General features: G+C 45.1%; 1 protein-coding gene across 7 annotated transcripts in view; it reads right to left on the bottom strand.

Annotated features, from left to right (window-relative positions):
* fam13b (family with sequence similarity 13 member B) overlaps window positions 1-15,853 on the bottom strand; it is a 190,423-nt gene that overhangs the window by 27,461 nt on the left and 147,109 nt on the right. For all 7 annotated transcript variants that reach the window (XM_072512300.1, XM_072512303.1, XM_072512307.1 and 4 more), the window contains 3 exons: window positions 6,135-6,364; window positions 3,349-3,432; window positions 1,614-1,709 (listed from right to left, as the gene is read on the bottom strand). In XM_072512300.1, the coding sequence (XP_072368401.1) occupies window positions 1,614-1,709; window positions 3,349-3,432; window positions 6,135-6,364 (410 nt within the window). The remainder of the gene's footprint in view (window positions 1-1,613; window positions 1,710-3,348; window positions 3,433-6,134; window positions 6,365-15,853) is intronic.

Below are 15,853 nucleotides of genomic sequence, written 5' to 3'. Positions count from 1 at the left end.
TTCATGGGCAGTGCCTCCTTGGACACCCCCCCCCCCCTCAGGTGGTGCTGCCAGGACACCACCCGGGGAATCCATTAGCCTCTGAGCTATCTGGAGTAGCCATCACGCCTGGTCTCCCTTTGTGGAGAGCAGTACTAGTCAGCGCTCGGATAAGGCCATGCCGGTGACTCATGGGAGCCGGGAGGCTGCAGCCTCAAACCGGCCAGCCGCGCACACTTAGATCAGCCTAAAGATTCCTTTAAATATGATCAAGCCCAACAAGGGAGTGATCCCGATCATGCCAGATATCGCGACAGGCCCGGTGAGGTCTGTTTTGAACCTCTCCCATATGCTCCCAGAGCAACAGGATCGGCACCGTATTTAACGCGATGGGAAAAATCACACTCACTATTTCTGATATTAATGTTCTTACTTAAATGGCTTACACCTGATCAGCACCCAGTTCTACCTCACCTCCAATTTGATTCTTGTACTATCTCAATGGTGTCAGATCACCGGCACTGCACCCAGCCCTGGTTGAGCTCCAATTAAAAATTGGCTCCTGCTGCAAACTCTGTTCCCCTGCCACCATCTCAGGTTGAACCAGACTGCTTGCAACCTTAAAGTCCTATCTCATAGAATCACGACAGTGTAGAAGGAAACCATTCACCCATCAAGTCAGCACCGACCCTCTGAAAGTATACCCTACCCAGGCAAAAGCCCTCACCCTATCGTAAGCTAGTAATCCACCTAACCTTTTGGATAAGGGACAATTTAGCATGTCCAACCCACCTAACCTGCACATCTCTGGACTGTGGTTGGAACTGGAGCACCCAGAGGAAACCCACAGACACAGGGAGAATGTGAAAACTCCACACCAAAGATCGGAATCTAGCCCGGGTCCCTGGCGCTGAGGCAGCAGTGCTAACCACTATGCCATCATGCCGCCGTATTTCATCCACTCATCCCATAACCTCAACATTACAGAGACTGCTTACTTCCAACTCTACATTATGTTTTGTCTCCATCCCTGTCCCAGTCCATCTTTTGCTGAAACCCTCATCCATGGTCTTGCTACCTCTAGACTAGACCACTCCAATATCATCTTGGTTGGCATCACATCTTGCACTTTCTGGAAACTTCACCACATCCAAATTTCTGCTACCTATATCCTAACTCTCACTAAATCCCAGTCACACATCACCCTTGAATTCACTTATCCATAATGGCTTGCAGCCCCGAATACCTTCATATTAAAATTCTTACTCGTGTTCAAATCCATATCCACGGCCTCTTCTCACCCTTCTTTGCAACCTCCTCTTCTACCTCTGGACTGTTTGCCCATGTCCCACTTCCTTCATCCCAACATTGGGAGGCACGCATTCAGCAGTCTATACCACAAGCTCTAGAATTCCTTCCCTGAATAACTCTGCCTCGCTTACCTCCTTTAAAGCCCTCTTGAGGGCAAGTGACTAAATGTTTGTTCGTAGAGGTAGATTTTGTCTCCTTTTCTGGATCAGTGTCAAGTTTTGTCCAAATATGCTGCTGTGAAGTGCCTGACGTTTTACGATATTGAAGGCACTGTATAAAATGCAAGATTTAATTTTGTTATTTTAAGGGAGCTTCACACTTACAATTACTGGTGTTGCACTTGCTTTGGCCAACATCTGTTTCACAAGTCTGTACCTATCATATAAAGGCTTCACTAGCTGCCTTTCTTCCCTCGTAACCTGAAAAATTAGACAAACTTTGTTAGATGTTGAGTACTAAACAGGACAGCAAACTGTACACTTTTACAGTATAATTAGTGAGATGGCTCCTTTCATTGATGGTTCCATTGTCTCAATGTCTATACTAAACAGTTAATACACAGAACATTCAATTATTACACTAATTTTACTTTTTTTTTTAAAGTATCCAATTATTTTTTTCCCCAATTAAGGGACAATTTAGCTTGGCCAATTCACCTACCCTACACATCTTTTTGGGTGTGGGGCTGAGACCCACGTAGAAACAAGGGGTGTCATTCTCCGATCCCCCAGCGGGTCGGAGAATGGGCGCTGGCCGCCGTGAATCCCCTCCCCCCGCCGGTTGCCGAAGTCTCCGGTACCGGAGATTGGGCGGGGGGCGGGAATCGGGCCGCGCCGGTTGGCGGGCCCCCCCCGCTCGATTCTCCGGCCCGGATGGGCCGAAGTCCCGCCGAGAAATTGCCTGTCCCGCCGGCGTAAATTAAAGTAGCTATTTACCGGCGGGACAAGGCGGCGTGGGTGGGCTCCGGGGTCCTGGGGGGGGCGATCTGACCCCAGGGGGTGCCCCCACGGTGGCCAGGCCCGCGATCAGGGCCCACCGATCCGCGGGCAGGCCTGTGCCGTGGGGGCACTCTTTCCCTTCCGCCTCCGCAACGGTCTCCACCATGGCGGAGGCGGAAGAGACTTTCCCCACTGCGCATGCGCAGGAAACTGTCAGCGGCCGCTGACGCTCCCATGCATGCGCCGCCCCGAATGTCATTTCCGCGCCAGCTGGTGGGGCAACAAACGCCGTTTCCGCCAGCTGGCGGGGCGGAAATCCCTCCGGCGTCGGCCTAGCCCCTCAATGTCGGGGCTCGGCCCCCAAAGATGCGGAGCATTCCGCACCTTTGGGGCGGCGCGATGCCCGTCTGATTGGCACCGTTTTGGGCGCCAGTCGGCGGACATCGCGCCGTTGGGGGAGAATTTTGCCCCTGGAGTGTGCGCAAATTCCACATGGACAGTGACCCGGGGCCTGGATCCTTGGCGCTAACCACTGCACCACCGTGCTGCCCTGACTAATTTTGCTCTTAAAATAACTCACTGCTGTTTTATTTATTATCTTGTTCATTCATTCAATCATATAACTTTATCAATGCCAGGGAACACAATAGTCTAACCCCAATATAATTTTCAGACAATTTGCATATGGTTTTAGCTTCACCATGGAAGTTTGCAATGTTACCTGAATCACTGGTTTTAAAAAAATTACAATTAAGCAATTTCTCAATATTAGCTAATGTTAAGTTTTCATTCCAAAAGGCAATAACTGTACATCATACAAAATTATTTCACATGAATCATATGCTGGATTAACAGAATAAAAACACAATACTACACAAACAATAAATGTAATACTGGTTACCTCCAAATTTGCACTCCGTTTTGTACAGTTTTCGAATCAGCTCTAAAACATCTTGCTTCTTAATTTCATCAAATTCACTCCTCACTTGACAAAGATTGATATTTTACATTGAAGTGACACATTTAATAATGTAATTGTTGACATTTAAAGTTTAGATTTCAAAAGTGCCAATAATTATGCTTGATCAACAAGTCCTAAAATAGATAAAAGTAAATATACCGGATGTCCATGAATGCTCTCAAAATATAACAGACTCTTCTGAAGGGCGATCTTCTCTGCTGTTAAATGGTTTTGTCTCATTTCCTGTCGATTAGATATATTTAGAATTAAACAATGTGAAATTTCAATGGTAACACAAAACCCCACATGTTGTAAAGTTAAAGTTTGTGCATAGTTCCTATTTGCATTTTAAATAGTCTGGATCAATTATGATTTTTTTCGCCCCCTTTTTAGCATGTAGACCCAAATCTTCCAGTCTCTGAATCATTGGAGATTGGATGTGTGTCCAATGTCCAGCATTGGCACCTTATGGGAAGTCCTGTTGTGTGAGCCCATGTAGCAATTGCCCAGGAAATTTCAACTTCCAATGGCCAATTCCTCTGCTTCCCAGGACCGTCCATGAATGCCTTCGACTCTAAGATAAAGTCGGAGACTTCAGATTCAAACAGTTCCAATGTACTGAACTGGATAGTTAGCCAAGGAAGGTTAGACAGGTTAAAACCTAGTCTAAACATCTGGGTAATTACACATCTGACCCCCCCCCCCCCCACAAATCATTCACACTGACACCATTACCACTCCCTTGACAACCCCCGAATAGTCCCGAATACCATCTCAACCACCTCCCTTACCCATTCCCTAACATTCACCCATTCACCCATTTACTATCATTCAAACTGGACATTTAAACCTGCCGTACAGCAGCTAGCGCCATAAAATGGGTGCTTCCCTGTGATTAAGTTCCCCAAATGATGCCATGCTCATATTTCTGGAAAAGCCATAGTGGAACGACAGTCTGAGAAATTTGCGAGAGCAGTGGTGACCAGATGATGATTGCAGTTCCTCAGAAAATTCAGTCCATTAAAATTAAGGATATTTTCATAATGCAACAGTGTATTGTTCTGTACTATATTGTCCTGTCCTCCACACGAGACAGGAAACAATTAACCAAGCTTCTATATGTTTAATCTAAGCCTTAAATCTCTATAAAAAGCTACACAATTTCAAGAATAATCCTCACTCCAAAACATCCAGCTGCAACTGTGCAGCCTGTACTCCATATTTAATCCATAAAAGCAGCACAACTTCAAATCAAATTTTTAAAAAAGCAGTTAAAATAATTACATCAAATAGGAATAAGTGGAAGGTATTCCCGGTGAATGAACTGGTACAGCGGGCTAATTTAGGGGGGGGATGCCATTTATGGTAACGAGGGATAGGTTTAGGTATTTGGGGATTCAGGTAGCGAGGGAATGGACGGGGCTCCATAAGTGGAACTTAACAAAGCTAGAGAAGGAGGATCTTAACAGGTGGGATACACTGCACTTAATGTTGGCGGGAAGGGTCCAAGTGGTGAAAATGAATATTCTGCCAAGGTTCTTGTTTATCTTACAGGCTCTCCCAATCTTTATGCCAAAGGCCTTTCTTTGCAAAGTGGGCACAATCATCTCTGACTTTGTATGGGTGGGGAAGGTGCCGAGGGTGGGGAGGACCCTGCTACAGGGGCAGCAGGGGGGGTTGGCGTTGCCGAACTTGCTTCATTATTATTGGGCGGCGAATGTGGACAAGGTGCGGCGGTGATGGGAAGGAGAAGGGGTAGAGTGGGTGAGGATGGAAGAGGAATCTGTAAGGGGTCTAGTTTGAGGGCTATGGTGACGGCAGCATTGCCAATGGCTCAGAGTAGGTAGTCAGGGAGCCCAGTGGTACAGTCCACGGTGAAGATATGGAATCAGCTGAGGCGGCATTTTAGGGTGGAAGGAATGTCAGTGCCAACGCCGCTGTGCGAGAATCATGGGTTTGAGCCAGGGGATGGATAGTGTATACAGGAGGTGGAGGGAAGTGAGGCTGGTCAAAGTGAGGGATTTGTATTTGGAGGAAGGGTTCGCCAGTCTGGAAGAGTTCAGGGAGAGGATAGAGCTGCCGAGAGATAGTGAGTTCAGGTATCTACAGGTTAGGGATTTTGCACGAAAGGTCTGGAAGGGGTTCCCTAGATTGTCGGGATACCACCCTGCTGGAGCGACTGCTGCTTCCGGATGTGAAAGCGGGGGGGGGGGGGGGGGGGGGGGGTGGAAAAACTGGGGATACGTACAAGTGGCTGGGGGAGCCGGGAGGCGAGCGGGTGGCGAAGGTCAAGGAGAAATGGGAAACGGAGTTGGGAATGGAGATCAATTGTGGAGTATGGAGTGGGACACTGCGAAGGGTAAACGGGACCTCCTCTCATGCAAGGATGAGCCTGATACAGTTTAAGATGGTGCACAGGATGCATATGACTCGGGCGAGAATGAGTGGGTTCTTTCAGGGAATAGCAGATGAGTGTAGAGGTCTGGGCGGAGGCCAGCGAATCACACACACATGTTTTGGGGTTGCAAAAAAATTGGAAAGATTCTGGGCGGGAGTGTTTACGGTCTTAGCCAGGATAGTGGAGGAGGAGGTGGACCCGGACCATTTAGTGGCAATATTTTGGGTTTCAGAGAAGCTGGAGCTCATGGAGAGGAGGAAGGCCGATGTCATGGCCTTCGCCTCTCTGATTGCACGGCGACAAATTTTGCTGGAGTGGCGGTCGGCATCGCCACCAGGGGTAGCAGCATGGTTGGGCGACCTGTATGGCTTCCTGCAGTTAGAGAAGATAAAAGTATGAGTTAAGGGGCTCAGCAGGGGAGTTTGAGAAAAGGTGGGGGATGTTTGTGACCGTGTTTGAGGAGCTGTTCGTCGCAGGGGGATGGGGGGGGGGGCGGGTACAAGATCAACCAAATGCTATGGACAAAAGGCTGCTATCTAAACAATACCTTGATATCCTCTGGCCAGTCTTCCTCAGCTCGTTTCTCTTTAAGTCTTTTTAGGATGGTTTCTAATGTTGCTTCCTTAGATGGCTTTTTCTCCTTCTCAAATGTTTCTTTAGGTACATCTCTTTGCTCATGTTCCAAACAGGAACCAAAGCTCTTTGGAAGAGTATTGCTGCGTGGCCTTACAACAGGTAGAATTTCCAAATCATTTTCTGAAGTTTTGCATTTTGCTTCTGTTATGAAAGTACAAACAGAGACTCACTATTATATATAACCATTACTAAAATCAAATCAAGCTACAATTTATAGTGGCGGCTGATCACCTTGAACACAGTGCATGCATGCTTTGAATATAATTATTACTGATTCTAATTGTGTAACTGAAGCTGTGGATGAGATAGATTAGCAATCCAGTAGGACTTGTAGAAAGATGTTTCTATCATAAGTTTAACTGGTTTCGTTGTACACGTGATGATTTTATGAAACTCCAGGTTTTGAATAATTGTTTCATGGGGCACTCACTTCAAAAATGGGGTGCAAGTTGCAGTGTTTCAAACATTTATTCTTTCATAGGATGTGGGAGTTGCTGGCAGGCCAGCATTTATTGTCCTTCTCTAATTGCCCGCAAGAGTGGTGGTGAGCTGCCTTCTTAAACCACTGCAGTCCACATTGTGAAGGTAACCTCTCAGCTGTTAGGAAGGGTGTTCCAGTATTTTGTCCCAGTGACAATGAAGGAACGGCAATATAGTTTCAAGTCAGGGCGGCATGTACCTTGGAGAGGGAAGTTGCAGGTGGTGGTATTCCCATGCATCTGCTGCACACATCTTTCTAGATGATGGAGGTAAGTGGGTTTATGAAGCTGCTAAGGAGCCTTAGTCAGTTCATACAGTGCATCACGTAGATGGTACACACTGCTGCCACTGTTCATTGTGAATATTTATAATGATGACTGGGGTTCCAATCAAACTGCTTTGTCCTGGATGATGTTGGAGTGAGGTGTTGAAGACTTCAATTCCTCGGTCTTCCACAGTTTTGCTTAAAAAAACAGAAAATAAATACACAGATATAACCATAATTCCAGCAATTATTTATCTTTGGACTCCTAGTATTTCTCGAGTCCCCTTGGAGTCCCAATAGTATGCTATGGAATAATGCCACTGGACACTTAAACCAGAAGCACCGGCTAATGCTCTGGGTGCAGGGGATCAAATGTCACCATGGCGACTAGTGGAATTTAAATTCAATTAATGGAATCCAGAATTCAAAGCTAGTCTCAGTAAGGGTGACCATGAGACTATCTTTGATTGTCATAAAAATCTATCTGGTTCACTCATGTCCTCGAGAAAATCAGCCATCCTTACCTGGTCTGTGACCTACACATGACTGCAGACCCACAGCTATATGACTGACTCTTAACTGCTCTCTGAAATGGTCCAGCATGTCATTCAGTTTAAGGGCACGTAGGGATGGACAACTGGCCCTGCCAGTGACACTTACATTCCATGAAAAAAATGAAGGAAAGAAATGCTGCCAACATCCAGCTCCACCTCACCATGACTCCTCTCAACCTTTTCCCTCACTAAATGGTCATGCTGCTTCTCCGGCATCCAGTAAGAGAAAAGCAGAAATTTCCTAAATATTGGAAGACCATTGTCTTCAGCCCCTGCCACAAGCTCCATTCCTCGCCCTGGAAACTGATGCTGACCCAGGCGGTTTACAACCTTGATACAATATTTGGCAGAGAGATAAACTTCTAATCAAACAAGCTTACTTTTAAATTGTGTCCTCTAGTTCTAGTCTCTCCCACAGATGGAAACATCTTTTGAGTATCCACTCTGTCAAGTCTCCTCAGGATAGTGTATGTTTAGTAAGGTCACAACTTTCTTCTGAACTCCAACGAACACAGCCACAGCCTGTCCAATCATTCCTCATAAGCAAAATTCCCATTCCAGGTATCAGTCAAGTGAACCAACTTTGAACTGTTTCTAACACATTTACTCCTTTCTTGAAAAAAAAAAGACCGAAACTATACATAGTACTCCAAATCGCCTGAACAACTACAGCAAAGCATTCCTACTTTTGCATTCCACTCCCCTAAACGACAACTTTCTATTTATCTTCCGAATCACTTACTGTACCTGCATTCCAACGTTTTGCAATTCGTGTACCAGGACACCCAGCTCCCTCTACATCAATAGTTCTGAAATCTATCACCATCTAAAAGATATGCTGCCTTTCTATTCCTCCTGCCATAGTGGAAAATTCACATTTTCCCACATTATACTCAAGCTGCTTAAAATTTCTGCTCACTCACTTAAACCAATCTAAATCCCTTCGTAGGCTCCTTATGTGAAGGCACTGGGTACTGCAAAGGCAATGGGTCCTGACAATATTCCAGCAATAGTGCTGAAGTCTTATGCCCCAGAACCTGCTCTAAGCCCCTAGCCAAGTTGTTCCAGTACAGCTACAACATTGGCATCTGCCCAGCAATGCGGAAGCTTGCTCAGGGATGTCCTATACATCAGAAACAGGACAAATTGAAGCCGGCCAATTACCACCCCACAAGTCTACTCTTGATCATCAGTGAAGTGATGGAAGGGGTCATCAAGAGCCACTTACTCTGCAATAACCTGCTCATGGATGTTCAGTTTGAGTTCCGCTAGGATCACTCAGCTCCTGACCTCATTACAGCCTTGGTTCATACATGGACAAAAGGGCTGAGCTCTAGAGGGGAGGCTAGAGTGACTGTACTAGACATCAACACAGGATTTGACCAAGCATGGCATCATAAAGGCCCTAGCAAAACTGGAGTCAATGGAAATCAGGGTGAAAACCCTCCACTGGTTGGAGACATGCATGGCACAAAGAAAGGTTGGAGGTCAATTACTTCAGTTCGTCGTAGTGTCCTGGGCTCAACCATCTTCAGTTGTTTCATCAATGACCTTCCTTCCATCATTAGATCAGAAGGATTATTTGCTGATAACGGCACAATGTTTGGCAGCATTTGCGAATCCTCAGATACAACCTGAACAATATCCAGGATTGGGCTGACAAGTGGCGAGTAGCCCTCATGTAACACGCCAGACAATGATCATCTCCAACAAGAGAGAATCAGACCATCATACCTCGATATTCAATGGCATTACCATCACTGAATAGCCCATTATCAACATCCTGGAGGTTACCACTGTCCAGAAACTAAGATGGACTAGACATAAACACTGTGGCTACAAGCGCAGGTCAAAGGCTAGGAATCCTGCAGCGAGTAACTCACCTCCTGACTCCCCAGAGACTGTCCATCATCTACAAGGCACAAGTCAGGAGTGGAATGGAATACTCTCCCCTTGCCTGGATGAGTACAGCTCCAACAACAGAAGTAGCTCGACACCATCCAGGATAAAACAGCTAGATCGATTGCCAACTCTTCCACAAACATTCAATCCCTCCAGCACCCTGTTGCACCATCTACAAATTGCACTGCAGGAAGTCACCAGGGTTCCTTAGACAGAACCTTCCAAATCCACTAAAATTAGCATCTAGAAGGACAAGGGCAGCAGAAATCTGAACATCACCTCAAAGTCACTCACCATCCTGACTTGGAAATATATCACTGTTCCTTCATTGTCGCTTGGTCAAAATCCTGGAATTCCCTCCCTAACAGCACTGTGGGTGCACCTATGCCTTAAGAGACTGCAATGGTTCAATGATGTGGAGATGCTGGCGTTGGACTGGGGTGAGCACAGTAAGAAGTCTTACAACACCAGGTTAAAGTTCAACAGATTTGTTTCAAACACGAGCTTTCGGAGCACTGCTCCTTCCTCAGGTGAATGAGGAAGGAGCCTCACTTGAGGAAGGAGCAGTGCTCCGAAAGCTAGTGTTTGAAACAAACCTGTTGGACTTTAACCTGGTGTTGCAAGACTTCTTGCAATCATTCAAGGCAGCATACCACCAGCTTCTCAAAGGCAATTAGGCATAGGAAAAAATACTGGCCTAGACAGCTATTCTCACATCTCATAAATGATTTTTTTTAAAGCCTCTTCACAACTTATATTCCTACCTGTCTGTGTGATTAGCAAATTTTGCAACCATAACCAAGGTCTCTTCATCCAAGATAAAAATTGTGGCGTTGAGTCCTCCAGCACCGATCCCTATGGCATTCCACGTGTTACATCTTGCCAACTCCAGAAGTGACTATTTTTTCCTAATCACATTTCCGGTTAGCTAACCAATCGTCTATCCATATTAATACGTTACCCCAATGTGCTTTTATTTTCTGAAGTAACCTTTGATGTGGCACCTTGTCAAATGCTTGCTGGAAAGCCAAGTACATCTCTTGATCCTGTTGCTCGTTACTTCCTCTCAGAACTCCACTGCATAATAATCTTTTTTATTGTCACAAGTAGGCTCACATTAACACTGCAATGAAGCCACTGTGAAAAAACCCTAGTCGCCAATCTCCGGCACCTTTTCGGTTACACGGAGGGAGAATTCAGAATGTCCAAATTACCTAACAGCACGTCTTTTCAGGACTTGTGGGAGGAAAGCAGAGCACCCAGAGGAAATCCACACAGACAGGGGGAGAACGTGCAGATTCCACAGAGTCAGTGACCCAAGCCTAGAATCGAACCTGGGACCCTGATGCTGTAAAGCAACAGTGCTAACCACTAAATCAGTCAAACATGATTTTTTTTCTTTTCACAAGTCCTGTTGACTCTCTCTGATTGCATTGAGATTTCCCAAGTGTCCCACCATAACCTCTTTAATAATAGATTACAGCATTTTCCCTGTAACAGATCTTCAGGTGTAGTTTCCTGCTTTCTGCCTCCCTCGTTTCTTGAATGGAGGAATCACATTCACTATTTTCCAAATAGATTTCCAGAATTTAAGGAAATTTGGAAAATTAAAACTAATGCATCTATTCCTTTTAAGACCCTTGGGTGAAGTACATCAGGACCCAGCGCCTTTTCAGATGTTAATTTGAATAATTTTCTAAATACCATTCATTTCCTTGGTGATTATAATGGTTTTAAATTCCTCCCTCGCTTTCACCTCCTGATTCACATTACTGGGATGTTATTTATATTATCCACAGCAGGCTTGTCCAACCTTTTCACTCTGGATCAGAGGGGGCATATTTGCATTTTTGTCTCACTGAAGGAACTGGTGGGCAAATTGCATAAAGATAAAATGTGGCAAAACAATAAACTGCATGTGTGCATGTGCCCGCAACTTTCTGCTCCTCAGATCAGAAATCCATTTCTTGCCTTCATTTTTGCCGAAGCAAACACGTGAAAGGTAAAGCCTGTGATTGGAGGTGCAGCCCCTTTCAAAATCTTGAATTGGGCCTGCCTGCATAATGAACTTATTGTCTTATTGGCTTTTGAACAGTAACTCCAGGGGCCACCGAATTGCAGCCCGTTCGTTGGACAAATCTTATCATAGAATCATAGAATTTACAGTGCAGAAGGAGGCCATTAGGCCCATAGAGTCTACACTGGCCCCTGAAATATCACCCTACCCAAGTCCACACCTCCACCCTATCCTCATAAGCCAGGACTTAACTCTTGAACAATACAGAGCAATTTAGAGTGACCAATCCACCTAACCTGCACATCTTTGGACTGTGGGAGGAAACCCACGCAGACACGGGGGGGGGGGCGTGCAGACTCCCCACAGACAGTGACCCAAGCCAGGAGTCGAACCAGGGTCCCTGGTGCTGTGAAGCAACAGTGCTAACCATTGTGCTACCGTGCCGCCTCTACAGTGAAGACAGATGCAAACTAGCCGATTTAATTAATTGTCACATGTACCTAAGTACAGTGAAAAGTATTTTTCTGCAGCCGAGGGAACATGCACAGTACGTACATAGTAGACAAAAAGAATAATCAACAAAGAACATTACAAATGGTACATCGACAAACTGTGATTGGTTACAATGCGGAACAAGGGCCCAAACAAAGCAAATACATGAGCAAGAGCATCACTGGATGTCGTGAATAGTGTTCTTACAGAGAACAGATCAGTCTGAGGGAGGAGTTGTTGAGGAGTCCTGTAGCTGTGGTGAAAAAGCTGTTCCCATGTCTGGATGTGTGGGTCTTCAGACTTCTGTACCTTCTGCCTGATGGAAGGGTCTATAAGAAGGCATTGCTTGGGTGGGAGGGGTCTCTGATAATGCTGTCTGCCTTCCTGAGGCAGCGGGAGGTGTATACCGAATCAATGTGGGGGTGGCAAGCTTGTGTGTTGGACTGAGTTGACCACACTCTGCAGTTTCTTGCGATCTTGGACCGAGCAGTTGCCATACCAGGCTGTGATGCAGCCAGATAGGATGCTCTCTATCGCATATCTGTAGAAGTTTGAGTGTCGATGCAGACATGCCAAATTTCTTTACCTTCTGTAGGAAGTAGAGACTGTTGGGCTTTCTTGACTGTTGCATCAACATGAGTGGACCAGGACAGACTTTTGGTGACGGTGACCCCCAGGAACTTAAAAGCTATCGACCATGTCCACTTCGGAGCCATTGATGCAGACGGGAATGTGGGTCGTGCTGCGCTTCCTGAAGTCGATGATCAAGTTCCTTGATCTTTCCGACATTTAGAGAGAGGTTGTTTTCGGTACACCATGCAACCAAGTGATTTATCTCCCTCCTGTCGTCTGATTCGTCGTTGTTTGAGATACGGCCCACCACAGTCATATCATCCGCAAACTTATAGATTGAGTTGGAGTTAAATCTTGCCACACAGTCATGTGCATATGGAGGGTATAGTAGAGGACTCAGCACACATCCTTGCGGGGCCCCAGTGTTGAGGACTATTGTGGAGGAGGTGTTGCTGCCAATCCTGACAGATTGCGGTCTGTTGGTGAGGAAGTCAAGGATCCAGCTGCACAGGCAGAGGTCAAATCCAAGATTGCAGAGCTATTCCTCTGCAAGAGTGTTCCAATTCATCTGGCATTTCCTTATTTTTTATTATTAATTCTTCAGGCTAACACAAGGGGATCATGGCCCACTTTGCTTATTCTTTTCCTTATTTTAAAATAAAATTAAAAACCCAATTATTTTTTTCAATTAAAGGGCAATTTAGTGTGGCCAATCCACCTACCTTGCACATCTTTGGGTTGTGGGGATGAGACCAACACAGATATGGGAAGAATGTGCAAACTCCACACGGACAGTGACCCGGGGCCGGGATTGAACCCGGGTCCTCAGCGCCGTGAGGCAGCAGTGCTAACAACCGTGCCAACCTTCTTTTCCTTTTTCACTACCTGTAGAAAATTACTTTTTCAAGAAATATTTCTAGGGAGTTCTCTCATTTTAATTTTTCCCGCCTTATTAATCATTTAGTCATTCTTTGCTGTTATGTACTTTCCAATCTTCCAAACTGTTACTCACCTTTGCAGAATTATATACTTTTTCTTTGAACCTGATACCATCTTTGACTTCCTTAGTTAGCCACGGACGGTGTGTCCTTCCTTTAGAGTAGTGATTCCCAACCGGTGGTCCACAGATCACTGGTAGTCCGCAAGAGTACTGCAGGTGGTTGGGGGGGGGGGGGGATTACAATTATGTGTACCTCGTATGTTGAATAATCAATGTTGATTATTCGCAATGTAATTTGCTTCACAAACATCCTTGTGTAATATAATCTGCAATGTATTTGTGAGCATGCATCATACACTATTAGAAATAGCCATGTTTGTAATACTGTTGATATATAAGTTTGACTCCAGTCAGCCACAGGCAATGTTAAAAAATGTTTTAAATAGCTTGCATACGTTATGGTCCGTAAAAACCTTTGATGATTTAAGGTCCAAATAAAGAAAAGGTTGGGAACCACTGCTTTAGAGTCTGTCTTACTAGAATGTATCTTTTCTGAGTACGCTGCAATATCTCCTTTCATGTCTGCCACTGCATCTTTACTGACCTATCCCAGTTCACTTCAGCCAGCTTTGTCTTCATGCCTTTTAAAACACTAAACTAGTCTTAAATCCACTTTTCCCTTCGTCAAACCTCAACATGAAATTCAACCATATTTTGCTCACTGCTATCTGGACCACTATGAAGCCATGAATTAATACTGTCTCATTGCACAATATCATATTCAGTTTAGCCTGCTCTTCAGTTGGCTCTGGAACATGTATTAAGAAACTGTCCTGAAAACCCATCAGCTAGGCTATCTTTGCCAATTTACGCAGATTGAAATCATCCATGATTATCACATTACCTTTCTCACAAGCCCTCATTATTTTTTCCCGTATACCCCACCCGACAGTGTGGTTCCAACTCCCACAAATGACTTATCTTTACTTAATTTCTTATCTCTGCCCAAATTGATTCCACATCTTGATCGCCAGAGTTAAAGTCACCATTCTCTGTGGTACCAATGTCATCCTTAATTAACAGAGCTACCCGTCCACCTTTACCTAGCTTTATTTCTTTCCTAAATGTCATGTGCTCTTATGTAGCACATGTTGCAACACATCACTAACCCTGCCATCTTTACTGCGTTAATTCATTTTCTTAATTAAATTAATAAACCCTACTACTCCGAATGAGCTTTGCAATTGCGAGTGAACCTTACTAATAACATCTTACAATTATTAATAAAGTATATGATGCTTGAAACTGAGCAAAATACTCACCAACCAATCGCATACCCATTTCTCTGTGACATGCCACTTTGTTTTTTCTCAGAATGGTCATTTCACAGGCTGAGTCGCTGCCCCAGCTCCATACTCTTTCCCCCCTTTTCTGGCACTCATTTATACCCCAATGTCTTACCACTCTCTCTCCCCTTTTCATGCTTTTTTTTTTACCCCCCCCCCCCCCCAAAGTCACGCCCTGCAGCAAGTGCCGGCTGTTCTGAAGCAAGTCCCAATCATCTATCACCTATTCTTTCTGCACTATCAATCTCACTATCTCAAGACCTCAAATTTTCACCTCATCCCATGTTTCAATCCCTACCTTCATAACCTCCACAAGCCTTACACTTTCCAAACTGATTCATGCCTTTTGTGCATCCAATCTCTTTCTGCATCACTTTTGGTCAGAACCGAGTTTGCCATGCTCTTATTTCCATTATTTCTTCTGTCTCTCCACCTCCCTCTTTTAAGGGCTGGATAAATCACCTGGACCGGCTGGACTACACCCCAGGGTTGTCAAAGAGATAGCTGAGGAGATTGTGGAGGCATTGGTGGTGATTTTCCAGGAATCACTGGAGGCAGAGAGGGTCCCAGAGGACTGGAAAGCGGCTAATGTAACACCACTGTTTAAGAAGGGAGGGAGGCAGAAGACATGAAATTATAAGCCGGTTAGCCTGACTTCGGTCATTGGTAAGATTTTAGACTCCATTATTAAAGATGAGATCACGGAGTGCTTGGACGTGAATGATAAAATAGGACCGAGTCAGCACGGCTTCGTCAAGGGAGGTCATGTCTGATAAATCTGAGAGTTCTTTGAGTAACAAGGAAGTTAGACAAATGAGAATAGTGGATGTGATTTATTTAGAGTTCCAGAAGGCCTTTGGCAAGGTGCCGCATAGGAGACTTGTTAAATAAGTTAAGAGCCAATGTTGTTTTAGGGTAAGATTCTGGCATGGATAAAGGATTGCTGACTGGTAGAAGGCAGAGAGTGGGGATAAAGGGGTATTTTTCAGGACAGCAGCCAGTGACTCAGGGGTCGGTGCTGGGACGGCAACTTTTCACAATATACATTAATGAGCTGGAAG

The sequence above is a fragment of the Scyliorhinus torazame genome, chromosome 7 (genome assembly GCF_047496885.1).
Source record: "Scyliorhinus torazame isolate Kashiwa2021f chromosome 7, sScyTor2.1, whole genome shotgun sequence".
Lineage (NCBI taxonomy): Eukaryota > Metazoa > Chordata > Chondrichthyes > Carcharhiniformes > Scyliorhinidae > Scyliorhinus > Scyliorhinus torazame.
The sequence above is the reverse complement of the archived record's forward strand: the minus strand, read 5'-3'. Positions and strand labels throughout refer to the sequence as shown.